This window comes from Egretta garzetta, unplaced genomic scaffold (assembly GCF_000687185.1).
Source record: "Egretta garzetta isolate BGI_Z169 unplaced genomic scaffold, ASM68718v1 scaffold524, whole genome shotgun sequence".
NCBI classification, from domain to species: domain Eukaryota; kingdom Metazoa; phylum Chordata; class Aves; order Pelecaniformes; family Ardeidae; genus Egretta; species Egretta garzetta.
The window spans coordinates 890,061-912,169 of NW_009259336.1; the positions used below are offsets into that span (position 1 = coordinate 890,061).

General features: G+C 35.3%; 1 protein-coding gene across 1 annotated transcript in view; it reads left to right on the plus strand.

Moving 5' to 3' along the window:
- The window catches only part of PIBF1 (progesterone immunomodulatory binding factor 1), a 117,174-nt gene extending 96,317 nt beyond the window's left edge, over positions 1–20,857 (plus strand). Inside the window, exons 16-18 of the mRNA XM_009636810.2 lie at positions 740–824; positions 18,328–18,507; positions 20,782–20,857. Of these exons, the coding sequence (XP_009635105.1) occupies positions 740–824; positions 18,328–18,507; positions 20,782–20,838 (322 nt within the window). The 3' untranslated portion in view covers positions 20,839–20,857. The remainder of the gene's footprint in view (positions 1–739; positions 825–18,327; positions 18,508–20,781) is intronic.
- The last annotated feature ends 1,252 nt before the right edge of the window (positions 20,858–22,109 follow it).

Below are 22,109 nucleotides of genomic sequence, written 5' to 3' on the forward strand. Positions count from 1 at the left end.
CATTTTGAATGTTCATATTCTATAACTAAGAAAACAAAGGACAATTAGTTAAACTTGACATTGTGCTACAAAAGCATGCCTTCATGTTAAAACGGTTTTCATACTTGGCTCACAGGACAAACCTGATCCCATGCATTCTCCTGAAATATAAAATAAAAAATGGCAAAAATACATTCACAATTTCTGCAGAAACTACACAGCTAAAAGAGAGACCTGGATGTTTTTCTTCCTTGTATGTGTTATTTTCTAGATACAGTAGAATTTGTTGAATTTGAAGTACAGTAGTATCAAAAGAGGCGGTACTGAGAGAACAGTGTGTGCTGCTACTACTGATGTATACAACAAAGAAATCCACACTTTGATACAGAAGTGTAGCTATAAGGAGTCTTTGCTTATAAAATGAGCTCATTCTGCCTAGAAGAAACCAAAAGATAATAATAGAAGATTGTGATAATTTAAATTACCCTTCAGAGAATCAAAAAAGCCCCATATTTAATGAAGATTTTGAATAGTATTTCTGTTTGAGTAAAATAAGATTTTGTGTGTATCAGTGCATTCAGGCCCATTTATAAAAATTCCAGTGCTCAAACATAAGAGAAGGATCATTTGATACAATTATTTGGGCAGATTTTCATTGTTGCCAGTATTTAGCTTTAGAAAATGCATGTTTCAGCCAGAATACAAGATTAAAAGAGATTATCTGTTGCTATTACTGCATTTCCTATCCTCTTTCTACCAGTCTTTTAAATAAAGAAAAGACAGCTTTGCTGCGTGTCAAGAATCAAATGGCAGCAGATTTGGAGAGACTTCTAAATCACCGTGAGGTAATCTTCCTGTTTTAATATTACTACCATTAGTGCATTTTTTGTCTCCTCAGCCTTAAACCATGGAAAAAGATTGGTTTAATTTGGTTTGATTTGTTGGGGGGTTTGTCTGTGGTGTTTTCAGAAACACAGGCAATCATGTCTGTCAGGCACCCAGGAGGCTCTCAGTTGTACTCTCAGTTGATAAATTCTCTCTGTTGACTTAGTCTCACTGTCCTTTCTTTTCCTGTGCTGTAGTGTTGTGTTTAGCCTTTGCAAGCATTTAACAAGTATTTAGATAAAGGTGATGAAGTTGATACACATAATCTGCAACGCCTGCATGTGCCACAGCATGACCCAGGATCTCTCCCTGTTTCATAGAATCATAGAATGTTTTGGGCTGGAAGGGACCCCTAGAGGTCATCTAGTCCAACCCCCAACAGTCATCCAGACCAAAAACCTGAACAAAGCATTACACAATTTCCAGTGCACACATCTGAGTTTCTTTTCAACTCCAACATAGGATTTGGGGAGAGGAAACAGGACAGTAGTCACCCAGGTTTCCTTCAGACAAGAGTCATAGTACTTCTGACATACATATGCAAAATCTTGTAGTTTAGATGTAAATGCACTATATGGAGATTCCCAAAAGGCTTTTGTCAAGATTTCTCTCTAAACAATCTTTTGATTAGATTAGTTAGAGGCTAACATGACACCGAGTATGAGAAATACTTCCTGCAGATTAAATGTCTGAAACAAAGGATGGAAATAAATAAAGTTTACTGAAGGAATCCCATACACAAAAGATCTGAAAAAGGGTGAATTTTTATTGAATTATATGAATGATATGAAAAATACTCTGAGGAAACATGACTTAATTGTATAAACATATAGTGAATTTTCTGAATTTTCAATATGATAGGCCCTTGGCAGGCTAGTTTCAAATTCATGTCTTTCTGAATTTCCTGTTCCTACTCCTTCTCTCCCAAGTAGTGCTGCTCTCAAGTAGTTACGCTTTCAAGCAGTTACACCTTGGGTGCCTAGTTTTAGTAGTGTCATGTCAACCAACATGCATTGCAGCTGATTAAAATAAGTAGAAAATTATAAATAAAGGTAAAATTTAACAATGTTTTGTAAGAAAACTATAACATTTCTACCTCAAAGCTATGCAACATTGTTTACATCCAAACAACATTAGCCCCTATGACTACCCACATAAACTATTCCTTACACGCAGCAGTTTGCTGCTTCGTGTCATTTCACCACTTAAAATTTTGTGTGGCCAATGATGCTAGCAAGTCTGAGTGAAGCAGGCTTTATAAAAAAGAAAATAGATACTCGAGTCTGAAACAGACTTCATCTTGACTGTTCCTTGTGCCCTGGATGTTAAGAAATTGAGCAGATATTTCCAAAATTATTCAGTTTTGTCAAATTTCTTTTTATATGTGTTAAAAATGGGCCTTATTAGGTATATTGTTTTACCTAACAGTGATAAAGTTTTTTTTTCAAGACACCTATGCAGAAAAGGATATAAATACTGAAAAAGAAACATTAGAATTTGCATGTTTGGGTGAAGTAAATTACTAAATGCCAATACAAGGCACAAAAAACACCTAAGAAATAAAAAAATAAGCTGAAGTTGTTTTAGGAAAACGTGTGAAAATAACAAGTGTATGTGTATGTTTAATTTTTGCCATTTCTGTTTATTCCTAATGCAGCCTTTTTTTTTTTTTACTTTTAATGTAGACCTCTTCCAGTAGTTTCACAGTTTATGAATTTCTCTAAAAGGCAATCATCTCATGTATTGAAGTCTTTCTACAGAATAGGACAATTTACAGTGAATTAGTCAACTAATTTTTTTTGGCATCTTAATAAAAAAGTTAAATATCATAAAATCATAGAATAGTTCATGTTGGAAAAGACCTTTAAGATCATCAAGTCCAACCATTAACCTAACACTGCCATCCCAGCACCGAACCATGTCCCTAAGCACCTTGTCTACCCGTCTTTTAAATACCTCCAGGGAGGGGGACTCCACTGCTTCCTTGGGCAGCCCATTCCAGTGCCTGACAACCCTTTCAGTGAAGAAGTTTTTCCTGATGTCCGACGTAAACCTGCCCTGGCACAACTTCAGACCATTTCCCCTCATCTTATCGCCTGTTACCAGGGAGAAGAGGCCAACCCCGACCTCGCTACAGCCTCCTTTCAGGCATTTGTAGAGGGTGATAAGGTCTCCCCTCAGCCTCCTCTTCTCCAGACTAAGTATGCAGAACATCACAATTTCACAGTAAATATCTCTGCTAATAGAAAAAGACAATCAAAATTTTCTAATCTTGGGCTTAGACAAGGTATGTGCTTTTAAACAAAAGTAGCATGCAATCTGTAAATACAGATATATGCAATTTGAAAAAAATATTAATTATGCTTGTATATGTTCTGTACATGCTATCATGTAATATGATTACTATCAGTCTTGTTTAGTCATTGCACATACTAAGCTGTCATGTCTCATTAGGAATTACTTTGTTGCCCTCATGTTTGCAAGTAAAAACATTAGAATTTTTGAATAGATAAGCTCAGGATATTCATAGTTCACATAAATTGAAGTTTAGGTATGTTAAAAGTACAAGCAAAATGCCAAAACAATGTTAATGCTGTCTTACAGCAACATGTTTCAGTAAGTATTCGGTTTTGACTTGGTTATTCCAGACTGTGTGGTCTCAGACTATATTAACTCTTTTTATTTAATGAAATGTTAGAGTTTGAGGGGTTGGGGGTTTTTATTTTTATCTACTTGTGATGTCAGTTGGATTCATAATGCTTGCTTTGGAGGTAATGACCGCATTTTACACACTTTTTAAGTAAAGTAGCATATGCTTAATCTTCTCTTTTAATGTGTTTTAGTTTTGGAAGAAAAAAAATTCTGAATCTTGGAAGATTCATATAGGGCTCTTATGTGAGCTCTTTTATCACAGGAAAAAAAGACACTATTACTATTCATGTAATAAAATAGTTCATTATTTCAAATTATGTAGACTAAGCTAATTTGATGATTATTTGCTGTGGGAAATTGAAGTGAAAATTGGTCATTTGACTACACATATTCTAAAAAGTTTGGATCCACCCATACAGGAAGAAAAAAAATGAAGCTTTCTTTTATTTAGGCTATATTCTTGGCCCAAATTCTTAATTGTTTCTTGGTCTGTTATTTCCTTTTTTTTTTTAATCTTAATTAGTAAATGAACGTGGAAAACTTTTTAATCTAGCCTCTCATTTAGATCATTGAGAATCAGCTGCTACAGTAAAATTTGTCTTCTTCATATGGATAACTGCAAACATCACTATTTGAGAGGAAGTTCAATGGCATTCAGGTTGGACGGGGCTCTGAGCAACCTGATGTAGTTAGCGGTGTCCCTGCTCACTGCAGGGGGGTTGGACTAGATGACCTCTGGGGGTCCCTACCAAGCCAAAACATTCTATAACTATGTGATTATCCTGAATGATCAGTATCCAGGATCATGCTGAGATTACGTTCTTAGAGGTTCATAATAAAGCCTTCACAGTGCTGCTGCCGCCTTTGAGCTATCAGAAGGAACTGGGGTACGCAGAACTGTGATGCCATTTGCAAACCCCTCAATGCATGACAGCAAGTACAGGTAGTACAGCCAAATTTTTGAGCTGATTTCAGACTAAGAAATTTTATATGTTTTGTCTAGATAACCAATCAGAGGTTTAATTGTTTTTCCAGATCCATCAGCATAGCATTAAACATTGTTTGGAGGAACAATGGGATAATTAATAACCTTCTAGTAAACAGTGTTCATTTTTTTACAGAAGGATATGTCAAATCCAGATAATTTTTTTGCATTATTATTTGTAGTCCATGTTCTCTTTTTAATTAGCTGAACTTTACACTTTTGACCCTCTAACTGTGGATAACCAGACCACACGAAAAAAAAAAAAACCTTCTGATCTTGATTCTTCCCACTCTAACTTCAGCACTTACCTTATACTCCCAAACGTGGACCCTCGTTGCCCTAGTGTCTTTGAATAGTCTGGGGAGCACAAGTAAGAAGGATGTTCCGTCAAAGCATAAATCAAGATGAAATGATACATTATGCCCAAGTTGACCCAATAGCTATGACAGTAACAATGCCTTACATCTTTGCTCCTGATTCTCCTTCTCTCTCCTCCTCTTTCGCCAGCTCTGGCACATCTCTGATGCTGCACTGGGACCATTCAGATTACTAAACAGAAACCTAACCTAACCAAAAAAAGAAAACCACAAAAGTGAATCGCTGTCTGTTAGGTTAGCAGTTTGAATCACCTTTGGAAAGGGTCCAGCAAGGAAAAGAGCAAGTAAAAATATTTATATGTGAGTATTACTTACTTGTGAAAAAGAGGGCATTTTGTGTCCATAACTGTGGAGTGTAGCACACCAAGCTTCTGTGCCATCCTTTATCTGTGTCCAAACTTTATCCTTTTGTGCATGTAATGGGAAACTGTAACTTAAAGGCACTGAAGTGCAGTTCTCTGTTAAGTGCTAAAGTTAAATGGGATGAATCTACTAAATCTTTTTAGCTGTAGCTCTTGATCCGTGATTCCTTTAACCTGCGGTTTTGTTTTTTTTTAACTTCTCTTCCAACAGTCAGCCTTTGACTAAAAGAAATATTTACTGTGAGCTCTGTGATCTTGGCGCTTCCATTGCCTTTCATGCTTAATGCAGTTGTTAGTATTTTGGAACATCAGAAGTGCAATTTTAGACTTTATCCATTGGCTTGCAAACTTCAGATGAAAACTTGGAAGGGCAGTCTGTCAGCACTCAGATATTTGGCAAGAAGTTTTAGTAATCATTTTCTGAGGTTGCATTTAAGAGGCTGTAAATTTGCTATGCTTTGATGTATGGTATTGTACTATTTCTTCAGATACTGAAGATGCAGACATATCATAGTAAAGAAAACCAATAATGTGCACAATTAAATCTATTTATTTTAGTGTTTCTGATTCAAAGTGCAGAGTGCAGAAACTGACTTCTAAAATCTTAAAAATCAACACTGTTGTTTATATTTTTAATGTGTAGTTCATAATCTGTTGGGTTTGGGGGTGAAAAAAAACAGAGCAAGTATAGCAAATGTGTTCTTTTTACGTTTTAAATATAAATATTCTAGGAGGCATGAAAAGAAACAAAAATGAGACAGTGGTGTAAGAGACACCAATAGAAGCCTTTAAATAGGTATTCCTCTAAGTGCTAAGATCAGTTTCTGTTTATATGAATATAAAGGAGTTAAACTTAATTTACGCTACCTTTTTTTTTTTTTTTAAACTGCTTGAAGTCACCTGTGTGCAATGCAGTCTGGCAATACAGTAACTTTTGATCTATAAAAGTAAAACTAATATTGTGACACTGTAGTAAGAAATAAAAGGGTAAAACTTATGACATAAACGGTACAAATGAAGGCTGTTTATAATACTTGCTAATTTCCTATAACGCAATTGTTTATGCAGACATGATTAGTTATCAGCACATGAATATTATATGCTGGTTAAAAAGATATGAAAACCTACTGATATTTTATCTCCTTTACACATCTGTGCACTTGTGGTACATTAGCAGCTGTGCACACAAGTGATAGAATGTAAACTTGCTGAACTGGTCACCTGCCTTATTGACACATTCATGTGTTACTGTGCCAAGGCTCTTCAAGTGAAGTTAGCAACCAGAAACCCGGCTCTGGCTATCTGCTGTAGGACAAAATAGAAAACAAGTAGTAGTAGTTTAAATAAATTTACTTGATATCAATCATTTAAATGGATACAGGCACATGGGGTTTGATTGCTATTTGTTTACTTAAATCCAGTTAGCTTATGTCAGTAAATTGTTGAATCGAGCGCTAAATCTGTCTGAATATGTATACCTCAATTGGTACGCATCTTCAGCTAGACAGGGTTAAAATTCAGTTAGATTGGTCATTGCAAGCTCCTATTCTTTTTAAGACATAATGAAGTATTAAAAACCTCTTACTGAGCTGTTCTTGCTGAGAAGGATCTACCAGGTTAGTATTAAAATGCTAATTGCCTGAGTAACTGTTATGTTGAACTTACTTTCCAATTGGCAGGTTGGAAGCTTTCCAAATCTGATGTATAACTCACCATTTATGAGTAAAGCTAATGTTTTTCTTTTGCTGCCATGTATCTCTTCTCCCTTTCCAGTTTTTCACTGTTTCTTAACAAGATGTGAAAATAATCCTGTTTAGTAACTGAGTATTTCTCTGGCCTTCACTGCAGTAACTGAACACCTCACAAATATTATCCTCACAACTTAAAGCAACAGAAATATCGCTACCCCTGTTTTGCAGAAGGAACAACCACAGTGAAAGGAATGGTGGTTTGCCCCAAACTCCCCAGAGTTTGTGGTAGAGGTTAAGAGTTCATGTGTCCTAATGCAGTGTCTTAATTACAGCCATTCTTCTTTCCTTATGTGTTTCAGTTCAAAAAGAAAATCTCCTTAGTGTTTATTTTTCCTAACTACACACAAATTAACTCTTTCCTCTAAGTCATCTTCTTCTGTATGAACTGGTTATAATTTGGAAGTAGTTTCACAAACAAATTATGTTTTCACTTTGTATCATTCTGAGAATTTACATTTATGTACATTTTTTAATCCACGTCTCCTGAAAAAGACCACTTTCCAAAGTCCCGTGAGTCTCTTAAAAATTAAATCTAATGATTTGAGAATCTAGTAGTCTCTGTGCTTGCACATATTCATCTCACATCAGTATCCTGCACAAGACCTTGTTACTTCTCAATAATTACCCTGTTATCTGGCCCACAAAAGTGAAAGAAGACAGGTGCTTTTATTCTTTTGTTCTTTTGAGGAGAAGCAAGGACTCCTGAAGTATCTGTGCTTCACCTTACTTCGACCAGTTACTCCTATATTGTCATGTTTATCTATCTGACTTTTGTATTTCCCTTGGGGAATGCCCCTCACTGCTAAATTCTCTGCAGCCAGTTTCGTTCCATCTCAGCAATGACCTTGAGGATTCCAGATGAGTTTTCAGCATTTCATTATTAGTCATGCTTTAAAGTATGGCTAGTACTATCCTTAGCTATAATTAAGTTATGCTGAAGAAGGTTGACTAGAAGTAACCTAGGACAGAAAGACAATGTGTTGGATTTAAGAACCTGGAGAGTAGCAACAGCTGCCATCTGCAAAAAAACAGAGGTAGAGAGAAGTTCAGAGGCTTGTAAAAAGCTTTGGAGTCATAAGGGGGAGGGCAGTACGTGTTTAATCAGGGGTGGAAGCTTACTGGATAAAAGGAGAAAACTGCTTTGTTGGGAGAGAGGGGAAGGAAGGGGTATCTGCAGGGGTTGGGAAGACAGGACTGAAAAGAAGTGATTGGTAACAGGTGCCTTCAAACAATCTCTAGCTCTACCTCTTTCCCCTCTTTTCTGTGTAAAAGATTGTACATGATAATGTCAAAATTATTTGTGTTTCTAAAGTGAATGACTTCCTGCTCATCTATGTGCTGCAACTTGTTTTATATAAAAAAAAATGCTGATGTACAATGCTTAGCTCTCTTTTTAAATGTTAAACCACAGAGTAATTATCATTTTTCTTATGCTACGTTTATGTTCCAAGACTCTAGTTTCTATTAACGTTCTGCATGTTTTCTAAGTAGATTACAGGGACATTTCTGCATCACAAGTAAGCCCTGGAGCTATTCTCAGCTTAAAGCTTGGAGAAACAAAGTGACATTTACATTGCTAAACAAGTGTAGAGAAGTTTCTGGCTCATTTTTTTACAAGGAAAAATATGCTCCTAAGCAGTATTTCTCATTTTTGTTATCTATTTTGTTGCTGTCAAGCTTCAATAAAACTTGAATTCCAAATAGTACTGAATTTAGGAAGAGGAAGGACTTAACAGCTAGGTACATTCATTCCTTTCTTGGAGCTGTATTATTCAGAATGTCTTACTAGTTTTCATATATAGTCTTTAAAGAATTATCTTTGCATTTGCAGTGGTATACACTAAACAGTTGTGTACTAAATGGTGATTTCTACTCAGCATTTTTTTTTGGTAGAATCTTAGAAACCATGATAATAACAGAGGGTTTAGTAATGGCAGTTAATACAAGTCAAATATAAATACATTTTTTGTTCTCAAAACCAAGAAGTTTCATAAGCAAAATGCAACTTATTTATGAATTATGGGATGGAATTGGCATGTATATTTTAAATAATATGTTTTTGAGAGAGCCAGAATTAGTTAAAGTGAAAAATATTTAAACAAGACATTGTTGGCTGTTGAACAATCTGAAATTGTTCAGATTTTCTGAACATTTAACCAATGTTCTGTTATATTAACTTTTCCTGTATTGGCTATGAATATTTCCGTCACATTCTGCTGCTTATCCAGCTGTGTAAAAATTTTACTTTTGTTCACTTTATGGTAGCATGTGAATATTTTCAAGTGGAAAGTGAATTTAAATACTCCATAAGAAATACCAAAGACAGGGAGAATCAAACTAAAATGTTACCCTCTCAGAAAATACAGGAACTTCTACATAATAATTTATGCAAATAAGGCTGTTTTGACATATTAGCATTTGAAGCATGTTTCCTGTAAGTAGAACTTACTCAAGAAAGCCTATTTTTTATTACACTTGAATTTGAGTAAATTCAGTGGCTCAGATTAAAAAAATATTTGGGGATTTAGCTCTAGTTATAATTGCAAATACATTCCTGATCTCCAATACAAAAAGTAAAAAAAAACTTTCAGAATTTGACATGCAAGTTCTGAATGATGAGACAAATTATGTTCTGTTTTTCTTAAGAAGTTAGAAAGATTTAACTCTTAAGAACAAATTTAAGATACAGCTGAAATAGGCAGAGATTTTTATGTATCTAAAAAGGCAGAAGCTGTCCACTGCAATGACTGGGCCACTTTATTGTTGCCACAGTTCTAATGTATTCACCTTATAAAATGAAGTAGTTTGTAGATCCATACAGTCACAAATCTGTCAGTTCATTTTAAGTTTTTATATGCACTGGGATACAGAGGACTCCTGAATTAAGTGTAGTGCAGAGAAGCTATCAACATCCTGCATATGGTCTGGCATCTTTCCACCACCCAGTTATCAAGTTCATTTGTTTGATCAGGACATTTCATACTGTCTTCCAGTTTCCAGCTTTACAATGTGTATCCATGTGCCTAAGATGACCATATGTGCAAATCTCACACCAGAATTCTTTCTGACTTCTCATATTTCCAGTACAGCTGCCATTGAGGATGCAGCTATGTCAAATACACTCTGCCTTACATGAGGGATTAAACCATGACTTGTGATGTTTTCTTAATTGCATAGGTGGTTGTTAAAATCTTCTTTGAGCTCTGTTATGCGCGTACGTTCTACTGATAGGCACAAGCCCAGAGCGTTCCACTGTTGAAGCTGAATTTGCAACATTCGTGCCATCTGCAGTCATAAATAGCGAAATGGCCTGACTTACCATTTGCTTCGTTTTGCTGTCACATCAAAAGGGACACTACAGAGTGGCTTTCTACTGTTTCACACTTTGTCATCATTAATATTAATGTCCAGTGTTGTTAATTCTGTGCTAATGGGTTTGGTCTTTTTTCCACTTTCAGCCAAAAAAAGGAGACAAATAATTCATTCTAGGTTATTCGTGATAGCCCTTCTGCAGTGTGTCTCTAGCTGTTTGGCAGAAATAAAACCTGTGAAGAACAGTTCTAAAATAATTCTTTGTGTGAATTGTCAGTAATTCTAAAGAGGAAACATTCTGAGTACTACTTTGCAGATGAGACGAGAGTCTCATTCCTTGACAATGACACAAATATGTCTCCTTTCTTTAAGTGTACCATAGTCAAACTTTTTCTTCAAAGCGCTGTATGCGAGTCATTGCACATGTTGAAAGGTGGAACCAGGTTCTATTTCAGTTCTCTGGTCTGTTGTTCTCCAGAAATATGTCAGTGACTTGGTATTCTATGCCAACAATCTGTACAGAAGGCTCTGTTTGTTTACTTCCATTTTATCTGGTGAACTCCAGTGATATTAAAGAGTAGTACCGATGTAAAGATGATCTGAGAAGTAGTTTGTCAAGTCAAGTGACAAAGTAGCAGAGATGGATCTTGCCCAATTTTAAAAATCTGTAGTGTAGGTGTCTACATCTGAAAATCACCTAGGGATTTGTAGTCAGAAAAGGAAAGCAGGCACTATTATGGTGTGATTTACCATATCCTCGTCTAAAATCAACAAAATTAATAGTAACCTGTGAATTTCTCACCAACAGCTGTATAGAGGAATCAGACAAGCTGGTTTAACTAGGTTTAAATGCTATTACTGAAGATACCTGAGGGTCAATGTGAGGAAGTCCAACCAAGTATTCAGTCATATGTTCCAAAGCTGGACTGTAATCAGAGTTGTCACAAAGATCCCTCTCCATTTTAGTATCAGCTGTTAAATGATGCAACTTTATTTTTAACGCACCTTTACTTTCACAGAAAATCACAGTAGGAATCTAAGAGGGGTCCAAGTAAGAAAATGCACAGACTCCATAAGAGGACAATATCCTTAGTATTTTCTCTGCCATCAAGCTTGACCCTACTGAACACCCTGAGACAGACAACTGTGAAGACCGTTCCTTCTGAACCATTCTGCCCTACCCTTTTCCAGCTTGAGATCACTTTCTCTCAAAAAGAAGCTATAGGAAGTATAATTTTTTTTTCCTCTGAATCCTCCCAATAACATTTGTATATTCAACATGAACTTTTAATTCTTTAGAGACTGAGAAATCATTTCTGAAATGTGCTCTTTACAAAAAACTACCAAATGGATATTGCATTCTTAAATGCTGGTTTAGGTTTCTCAAATCAGTATTCTTTAACATACCCATAACCTCATTTTCTGAACTCTGCTTTTCCGTGTGCTGACTTGTTTGAAGACTACAATTGCTGCCTAAATGGGAGGATATGTGCATGTGAAGACAGATTGCATTGACTTAGCACAAACATGTTTTTCATCCCAGTACGGCTGTCTTCCCTCACTTGCATGTTTTGTTATAGCTATTGTTTTATTGTTGTTGTTATTTTAGAAGTTAATATAGCCAGAATAGTCACTGCTAAACTGAAACCTACTATTTGGCTCCCACATTGAGAAGAGTCTCATCTCTGGACTCAAGGTGTAGTCCACTAAATCTCATGAAGCAATTTTTTTTGTCTGGCCCCCTCTATGCAAGGGGGGCTGTACAATCAACTGTTTTAGGGCCTAAAGACAGTGCTGTAATCTCTCAAGCTTCCCCAAACTGGTTACATATTTTTATTTTGAGTTATAATTTAACCACATGGGGACCATATGGCAGTTAAAGTGAAGAATACAAGCTTTCCAAAGGAGGTCCCAAACATACTTACTCTACTCTAGCAGTACGGAAGAATTACAGATCGGAGGTGGGGACACACATCTAAAATCATCATCTTAGTGCTTGACTCACAAATTCTGAGACACCTTAAGTTTTGATCAGCATCTCTGAGGGAGACAAACCTCAGTTTTTATCCATCCTTTAGCTGATTTTTCTGGTTTTGTCAGTGAAATTGGTTTTCTTGTTTAAAGATCATGGTATTTGGTGCCTTTTCTGTGTTTCCATTATTTCTATGGGGATTTATGCTGTTTTCTTCTCTGGGAACCCTTGTCAGTTGTCAAAATTTAGTGGTTTTGCCAGAAACCTGATACATTTTCTAGGACAGAAATTTCTTGTTCAGCTTCCACAATACAAGTTCTCTGCTTAAAAATGGAGTTCTAATCCAAGGTGAAGTTTGCAATCATAAATTCTATATGTAAAGCTAAAAGTAGTATACAGTTTGCCATGGTAAAGGTTCAGTTAATTGTACAAGCTATTGTTAGGGTCACTTTTGGTTTAGAGGATACTTATCTGAGTGCAGTAACCATGGGCTTTACTGCATGAGAAAGGAGCCAGATGGACCTGACACCCATTGGCTGCTTCTGTGATGATTTTAAAGATATGAAAAAACATTGTAATTCCCATCAGAATTAATTATCTTCAGGCTGGAAAGGTAGATGTCTCTTCCTACTGAGCATTTCCAACTGTTTGGTTTGTAGTTTTGATCTATGTAGGGGTTTTTTAAGATCATTGTATGGAGATTATTTGAAGGTTCAAGACATCCCTGCCTTAAGAACATAAGAACTGACATTTAGGTAATTGTTTCCTGTAAGCCAGTTGCTTTTTCTTGAGACTGTTATTTTGCATCTGCTTCTGGAGCATGATATATTAATGTATATAATTTTAACTGCTTATGTAAATTTACATATTTATTATAATTATAAATACACATATATAATGTTAAGTGCCTCTGCAAGCTTTTGAGTGCGCAGAGAGGATTCTTGCTTTGATTATAGTTACATGACAGAGAAAAATCTTCATACTTGTTGACAATCCACTGAAAAGAAACAGAATTACTATCTTGAGAAATATCTATTGTGCTTAATATAGGCAATTTTTTCATACACTTCATCAATTATTTACTTGATAAAACAGCATTACTTTTTATGCCTCATCATTTTCCATATCAGGCAATTCTTTCTCATTTTTTTTTGATTATGTAAGTTATGATGTTATAATATTTCATATTATAATAATTTTGAATTTTTCAGTACTGGATTAGAAAAATGTAAAATGCTTTTGTGGTACATGTATGTTTGAGCATGTATCAAGGAGAACAAAAATAATGTTCGTAGACATCCCTTTATAGTATCTATAACTCAAAATACATTTATATTTTACATTGCTGCATGCCTTATTTTTGCATTTGCTCAACTCTATCTTTTAGTTGCATTGCTAGTTGAAGGAATCGATTTTTATCCTTCATATTCCTATGCTGATCTTCAGTCTCCATTTTTCTAGGTACTGTTTCAAGTATCCATAATAAACAGGTAAAAACATTTTTAAATAAAATACAACTTACTTTTACTTCAGGATCAAACATTGTCATAAGAATCTCGGATTCTTCTGAAATATGAGTAATATGAGCAGTTAGCATCCAACTGTTTTGCCTCTTTTACTTTACCTTTTAAAAATTATTGACACTTCTTTTGATTCCTTTAACACTGTTTTAAAGCTTGATGATTTTAATATGATATACAGTTTTTGCAGACTGTAAGAGCTCTACAACAGCAGCACTGATAGCGTTTAGCCTAATTAATTAGCAAGATAGAATTAGGGAAAAATGCCAAACAGAAAACATTTTAATTAATGAACATCATGGAAAAGATTGGTGCCTATCCTTTGTCTGTACCTAAATATCTCCTTCTCTGTTTGTGTATTGGCACACAAAATTGCTTTTGCTATTTTTAACCAAGGTCATTGGACACAACAGTACCAAAAATAAATGGAAATAAGCAAGTAAGGTCTTCTGATACTATGTCCAAGGCAATACGTGTTACCTTACCTCACCTCCTGCTACATCACTCCCATTGTTCTCAGTCCGTTCATTCTAACCACTTATTTTGAATTCCAGCTACTTTCTGGTTATGTATGCAGAAGTTTCAATGGTTCTTTCATAGTGCAAGTAATCTTCATTAAACGTGAATTAATGTGCATAAGTGAGTGGACTACAGGATGTTAGATTGTTCTAGAGGATGAACCTATGTATGTTTAGGAAAACTTACACGCGTAGATGATCTGTGGTGTGAATGCCTGTTCTAAAACTGCACTTCTTTTTAACACGGCAATTCGATACTTCAAATATGTGTGCAAGGGGAATTATGATTGCACACTGGCTATTCAGGATGAAAGTTGTTCTAGGTGAAGTAGGCAGCCGAGAAAAGTAACTGATAAGGAGAGTGAGGTGAGAAACGGATTCAGCTTATGTCAACTAAATTTAGGTATCTAAATGGAGGTGTCTGTGGTGAGGTAAGCATCTTTCTTTGCTTTATAGTCAAGAGCAGCCCAGTCAATATGGCTAGAGTTATTACAACACGATTTAGCCGACACACCGATAGGTGTCCACTTCTGAATGAGTTGAATCACTTTCTGAGCTACACTGTAATGGAAAATTAGATTCCTAGTTCATGCGTAGATACTTAAGTTTAGACACATAAATTTAGGTGTTATAAGCTTGAGCTAAATTCCACTTAATGTGTCACACAGCTCATTACTTTGTTTTTTTGGCATTTGTGCTGGTAGGCAGAGCAAGTTAGCATCCTTAACAAAAAATGTCAGGTTTCTGTGGACAGACTTTCAAAGTATTTAATAATAGAGTATAGCCCTGATACTTGTTTGTATGGATGACACTCATTGTATATAAACAGTGGGTTTGTGCCAGCTGCATACTTAATTTTTTCCTTGTTTCATCGTAACTCACCTCTTTTTTTTTTTTTTTTTTTTTTTTTTTTGCAAACTGCTTTGCTGCTTTGTTTTCTGTATATTTGCACTGCCACATCCCCACTGAATATTGTGTAAGAGGGGAGTGGGTGCTTGTGTTCCCAAAGTTTGGGACAGTGAGACCAAAGCTGTAAAGCCAGCGCAGAGAGGAGCTGGGTGAATCCACTCCGAGGTGTTAGTACTCGTAGTCCTCCCAAGAAGGATTGTTGTCTGGCTCTCAAAGCCAAAGCCCTCAGACCTGGAAGCCTCAACACAGTGACACACAGCTTGCATAGCATGGCTTGCTTATACATCCAGGAGCCAGCGTGGCAAGGATCAAATACCTCCACAGAGAAATTGGGACATGCAGAGCTTTAAGCAACACTGTTTCTACAGTGCACTGAGTAACTGAAGTGAATACTGTAAGTTAACAATTTGCAAAGCCCTGCCTGGACATAGGACTGTGGGCATGACATGGTAGAAATGTATAAAAAATTTAACCATCCCTTTCTCTTCACGTCTTCCCTTACTAGGCTTATCCTGAAACTAATACATGTCCTTCTACACAAAAGATTCTCCCCATCCATTTTGAAGCCTATAACTACTTCCCCCTTTTTTCTCAAGGCCCTGTTCACACTGGAACAAGTTTGCATATTTCTGCTAAGCACAATTTCCAGAGCTTCTTTTTTCCTTGCTAGCTTTCTAGGCCAACTTGCCAGTTTTTAGGATTGGAAAATATTATTGAACCATGGTAGCATGCTAACAGTAGCAGGTAGTGCTAATGACTCTGGTGAGAATTTATAAGTGAAGCTAAGAATGAAGATTGTGTTCAGGAGCAGAGGAAGCTAAAGAGATGGGTAAAATTATTGCAGTTCAAGAAAGAACTTTGTTTTCAGTATTTCCTTGGTTGAAAACAGCAAATCTCTTGCAAATGTGTTGGGCCAATTTTCTTTTCTTGTTTAGCATTACACATACCAATGATTCTATTGGATTCAGTGTTTCCTGTGCTATTTTGCCAAGTTTGTTAAGGTCTTTCTCACTGAATGTGGAAGGATTTTAGAACAAATCTTAAGGCAACTTTAGCTAAATTCCAACAAATTTGGCTGTGATGCCAAAATAACTTATTTGTTGTGGGCTAATTTGTCATCCCCACTCCCTGTCATTCCTTCCCATAGCTTCACATTAGAGAATTCTCCTGTCACAGGGGAGGCTCATGTGAGAGCTGACTCTCCAGAGCCTATTCCAAGTCTGAAAACAGACAGGGCTGTCAAGTACAGGACAGATTCTGCAAAGTAGAGAAGATCTTAAACTGCCGAGTGGATCTTGACACAAGAGAATTTGACCCTACACATACAGGTTTCATCTCTGTTTCTGAAATAAATCTGCGTGACAGTTTTTGGGGTTTGCCTTGTTCAAACGTGCAACTATTTGGCCCACAGAATAACACAGTTTAAGTATAGGAACAGCACTTGTTGAAGTCAAAACATTGTTTATGTACAATTTAATCTCCTGTGATGGTGTATTTATTTGCTGTATACTTGCTTGAGTTATTTTCATCAAGAAATTCTGTCTATGTGTCGCTTTGGCAACATCTTTGCAGAGTTTACAACTTTGAAAAACATGTTGGCATCAACTATGCAGTCCTCCTAAACAGCTGCTCTGCAGTCATGCTGTTTCAACATGCCACCACACATGGCTGAATTATGCAAATAGTTAATATTAAATGACTGAGATACAAGAACAATTTGTACGCTCGATAAAGCTGGTCTGCGGAGTGTAACATCCATTCATATAACTGAGCTAGTGTGGGACAATTTAAAGGCAACAACATGATTCTTTTGCCTTTGTATCTTATATTAAAGGCAGCAGTGGACAGAAAGAAGGTATATGGCAGGAATGTTTTAAAAGGCTGAGTGTTTTTTTTTAACTCGTTACTAATAATGCAATGAAAATAAAATGCACATCAGTGTAATTTTCTGGCAAGTATTAAGAAATAAGTAAGATGTAACAAATGTTTGTCATTCAGCTATAAATATGAGTTACCCTGTTCTGATTGAGAGATAAGATAGAATGTTAATTATATAGAATATTAATATATTAACAGTATTGCTTATTAAAGACAACAGTATTTGTAAAAAGCTAGCAAACAAAAACATTAGTAGTTTAAAAAAATGTAAAATTGTCTTAAAATTTACTTTGAAAAGCTTTTCTACTGACATTGCTGTTCTAGTTCTCCAATAATGAATGCTCTAACTAACAATAGTGCAATAAATAATTATGTTCTAATAATTATACTCATTGCATGGGGGGGGAGAGAACGTTAGGCACTAGGTGATGCAGGATGACAAAAGATGTCCAGTTAAAGTCACAAAATATTATGGTTTTTTCCTTTCTCACTGTACTGTACCTCTTGAACAATCCATTTTGTTTAGCTGAGTAGTAAGAAAAGGTTACTTTTTTAATTAATACAAATAGTTTACAAAGAAAATCATTAGAACATCAAAAGAAGTCTGTGTTTCTATACGCTCTTGTTTTTCCTTTCCCATATTGGAACTTTCATTTTTCACAAAATTTCTTTTCTACTCTGATCCCATTTTTGCTGTAGGTCCTCTTAAGGTTTTTCATTGATTTTTCTTTTCTGATCTGGATAGAGACACGCATATATATTTCTAGTAAAGTATTTATAAGACTTCTATGCAAGACCTAGTGCTCTGGAGTACAATTTGTCACAGTCATTCAAATTAGATTTATAAGCTCCCTCGGCCTGATGAAACCAATTCAAAAGAATTATTTTAAATTAAATGGAAGCTTAAGTTAAAAGAGATAGTGTGGGTTCCTTATTACACAGTAAATGTTCTCTTTTACAGACTTTAAGCAATAGAAAATTTGAGTTGTATAAATTCTATGTGCCTGTTTATTTTCTTACTTTTACTAGTGTCCAATTAGTAATCTTATCAATTATGGCAAGTATATGTTCATGCTTGTTAGATTTCCTGATCCACTTACACATTTAGTTTGGCGAATATAAATTTATTATTTATTATTAAAACCCAAATATTTAATATTTAATATTTAATATGTTCAAATGTAATTTTACTGATTAACTTAGCGTTGTTCTTTTGTGGTTTTATAGGAACTAGCCACAATGAAACAGATTCTAATTAGTCTACATGGTAAACACTATGAACAAAATTTACCTCAGTCTCATACTGATGTAAAAAGTGCGACTGCAAAAAACAAACCCAACCCTTCAGTAAAACTGCTGCCAGAACATGAAGAAGAGAATGTATTTACACCTAAGCCAACATTATTTGTAAGTACTATAATAAGACTAAGTGCCATAAGCTTTTTTTGATAATTGTCCTCACTTTTTAAAAAGAAAAATATGGGTTCATACTTCAAGGAGATGTGTAATTAATTCAGCTGAATACTTGTAGCTCTTTATGGGAATGGTCAATGTTGAGGAGATAAATTATAGTTTGTGATGTTATTTAGCTATTTGATAGTTCTTAATAGATAGATCTTAAGTTCACAGCAAACTCGATTTTTTTTTAAATGCCATTACAATATTACAATATTAAGAGTGGTTAGCAAAATTTTAATAGCCAAAGGGATCCACAAACTATGTATACAATTTCAAATCCACCCCGATGATGTATGAGTTGAGAGCGTGTGTATATTTATATTGAGGAGCAGGAGTGAGGAAACAGGTGTATTTATGTATACTTATATTCGTGTGTATATGTATATTAATGTGTGAGTGTATATATCTAAATATATATTAAAAAATACATGCCCAGTATTCATACCACTTCTGTTACTAAGGACACCTGATACTATAAAACCCTGTTTTATTCCTTTAGAAACTAAATGCTTGGAATGAAATACTTCAAGTGGCCTGCTTCAGATTTAGTGCCTCTAGTCTTTGAAAGCTTCATGAAAATGCTTTAGAAGTTTCTGACTATGACTGTGTCTGAACTGATAAATTTGAGAGCCAAGTTGCAATGCTGAATCACAAAACAAATCATGACTCTTATTGACGCTTCTTAAGGCTGCCTTGCACTTGAGTGCCGTACGCTTCCCGACCCTGCTCTAGGGTAGGCTGGTTGTATGCACACTGCATAGCATGTGTGCTATTTTGGTCCAAATATATATATAGATAATTTTTTTTGTGGTGAAGACTTTAAAATTCAGACTCCTAAGCAATATGAGGTTTGTACGGCAGCACATCAGATAATGTTTTTATAGTACAAAATGTAGAAAATGGTTGCATCTCTTGGACACGATGTGAGGGCATTTGGGGATTTTAAGGGTTCAAAATTTGCTTGGATAGTGTTATGAGACTAAACACAGGCATACCCAGTGTTGTCTCACCCACAATCCTTTTGGAAGTGCTAAATCATACTACCCAAACTTTGTCTTTGACGGAGCTATTCAGTGATCCAAAACAGAGCCAAAATGTGAGCTAACAATTAGGTTGTGTAGATGATCCAGGGTTTCAGTGTTCCATCTGTCCTGTCTTACTTAGGGATATAGAAATGGTCTAGGAATTTAGAAAAAAAATGCTTTCACATTTAGAAATTGTGCCAAATTTCTCTTTCAAAAGTTCTAGTCTTTTCAGACTTCGGAGTAGGAGCTGAAGATGGGCAGATGGCATGGTTTCTTCTTAGATGGGGAAAGAAGTTAGTAGTCCTGTGAAAGTCCTGCCAATTTAGGTCAATTTCTAGAATTTTAAAAGCTTGTACAACTAGAGCAGATTTATTTTTATAACTAAAATCTTCAAAATGAGAGAAAGATGGAGATCAAAATGTGATGAGAACCCCCACCACAAGGCCAGCTGAATAAAGTCGATTTTTAAATTGAATGGTTTTAAGTCTTGGAGGAAAGAACGAATAGAGAGCAGAACTAGAAAGGGACAAGTTTAGGGACAACAGACAAAAGAGAGAGTACTCACTAGCACAAGAGATTATATCCAAGCCTGAAAGCAGAATAGTCTTTACCTTGTTCCACCTCCACTTCCTTAGTTTTATTTCTCTATACAAACAAGCACTGACTTTGCCACAAGAACGTTATGCAATCCTGTGTAGCAGTAGCCCATAGGATTATGAAGGCAAGGCAAAGTTGCTCACAGATAATTCTCTGCAATTAAAATACTTTCTACACTGTGAGAAAACTGCTGAATTCTTTCTTTTCTAATTATAATATTTTAAGAACTGTATTTCTGCATAAAGTGTTGGTCAGTTATGGCACACCTAAGGTCTCTTTTTCTAAGTTCCATCCCCTTCTCAAATGGGAAAGTCAGATGTTGCTATTTCAAATCAAACCTATTTATGGCACAGTTAATGTAGGTTTTCATTGTGATAGATACAAATAATTTACTTCTTACTGTATATTCTGCTTTTTATAACCTAGAAACAGGTTTTAATACAGATATGTAGTAATAATAATCTTAAATGCATAGTCTTGTTTTTAATTTATTTGCATTATCACTGTGAAATCCATAGTAAGGTAAGAGACATTAGTGTAGATTGCATGTTTTTCTTCTGACTTTCACTGTTTCACAATTAAAACATTCTTTATTTTACAGACAAATAAAGAGGCACCTGTATGGTACAAGAAACTGCAGAAGAAAACATCACCATAGCATTTTTCAAAAAAATATTCAAAATAATCCTTTGGGGAGCTTTTCTTTGAAGACAGTTATTTTTCACCATAATGATGCCCTTTTTGCCATAAAAGCAAACAACTGTTCTTTTATACTTGTCAAATGATCTTATGCTTCATAAAATAATTTTTAGATCTGTCATGTGAGTAAAATGTGTGGAAATAATGCATGCAATGATTTTTCTAACATATATTTGCATTTTGAAAGGTAAATAAACACTGGCATATTGTACACATTTATAATCTGAGCAGTTAAAGGGCGTGTTATTCAGAGTGTTCAAATTAATGCATGTTTCAGCTTTTTTATATTGTTTTTCTTGGACCCTGTGTTTCCTGCCACATACCTTGCAACTATTCTGGCTCATAGAAATTTAAAAAATATACATGAGTTAGCATCAGACTATATCCTACTTTCTAGGAAGGAAATTCATGTCAGGTGGAAAAAAAATTAATTTCTTATCTGTCTTGATTTGTATAGTTTGTCATTTGATGTCTTTTGTTCTACCAAACAGGCATTAAATATATTCTAAAGAAGCAATAAAATACATCTTAATTATCAGCACTGATACTTAACGGGCTAGATACACTTGTTCTAGTGTACTTGCATCAGTGTAATAATAAAAATAGAACCATGATGTGTGAGTACTGTAGCATGTAATGGTGAAATGGATAACTTGCCGTATTTAATTGTATGAAAATAAGCCCCACCTTCCAAGAACACAATCTACTTATCTATTCCACTCCACCATCTATTTAGACTATAGAAAAGGTCTCTAATATTTTAAAGCACTCTTGACTGCATACAGTACATTTTTTTATATAACATAAATACAGATGATACTAAGTGACTGTACACTGAAAACATTGTTCAGATTTCATTTAAGAGGAAGCTCCTTTTTCTTACCTCCTTTTCCTTGACAATATCTCTCCAACTGATTCACTGTTCCTACCTGGACATGAACAATAATTATTTACTATACAATACTGAGCTATCAAGTTTGTGATTCCTAGATACACTTTTCTTCATTTTCCAAACAGCGGTTTGAAACACAGCAATACTTTCTCTGCTCCAGGTAAGCTTCAGTTTATATTTTTTATATATATAATTCTAACAGAGTGAGGTAAAAACACTAGCAATTGCACATCACAGGCTTAAAATTACCGTTCTGTGAGGGAGGGAGGCCAAGTGTGTAGACAGAGGTAACATCTTTTATTAGAGTAACTGGTGTTCACTGGGGAAAAAAATACACA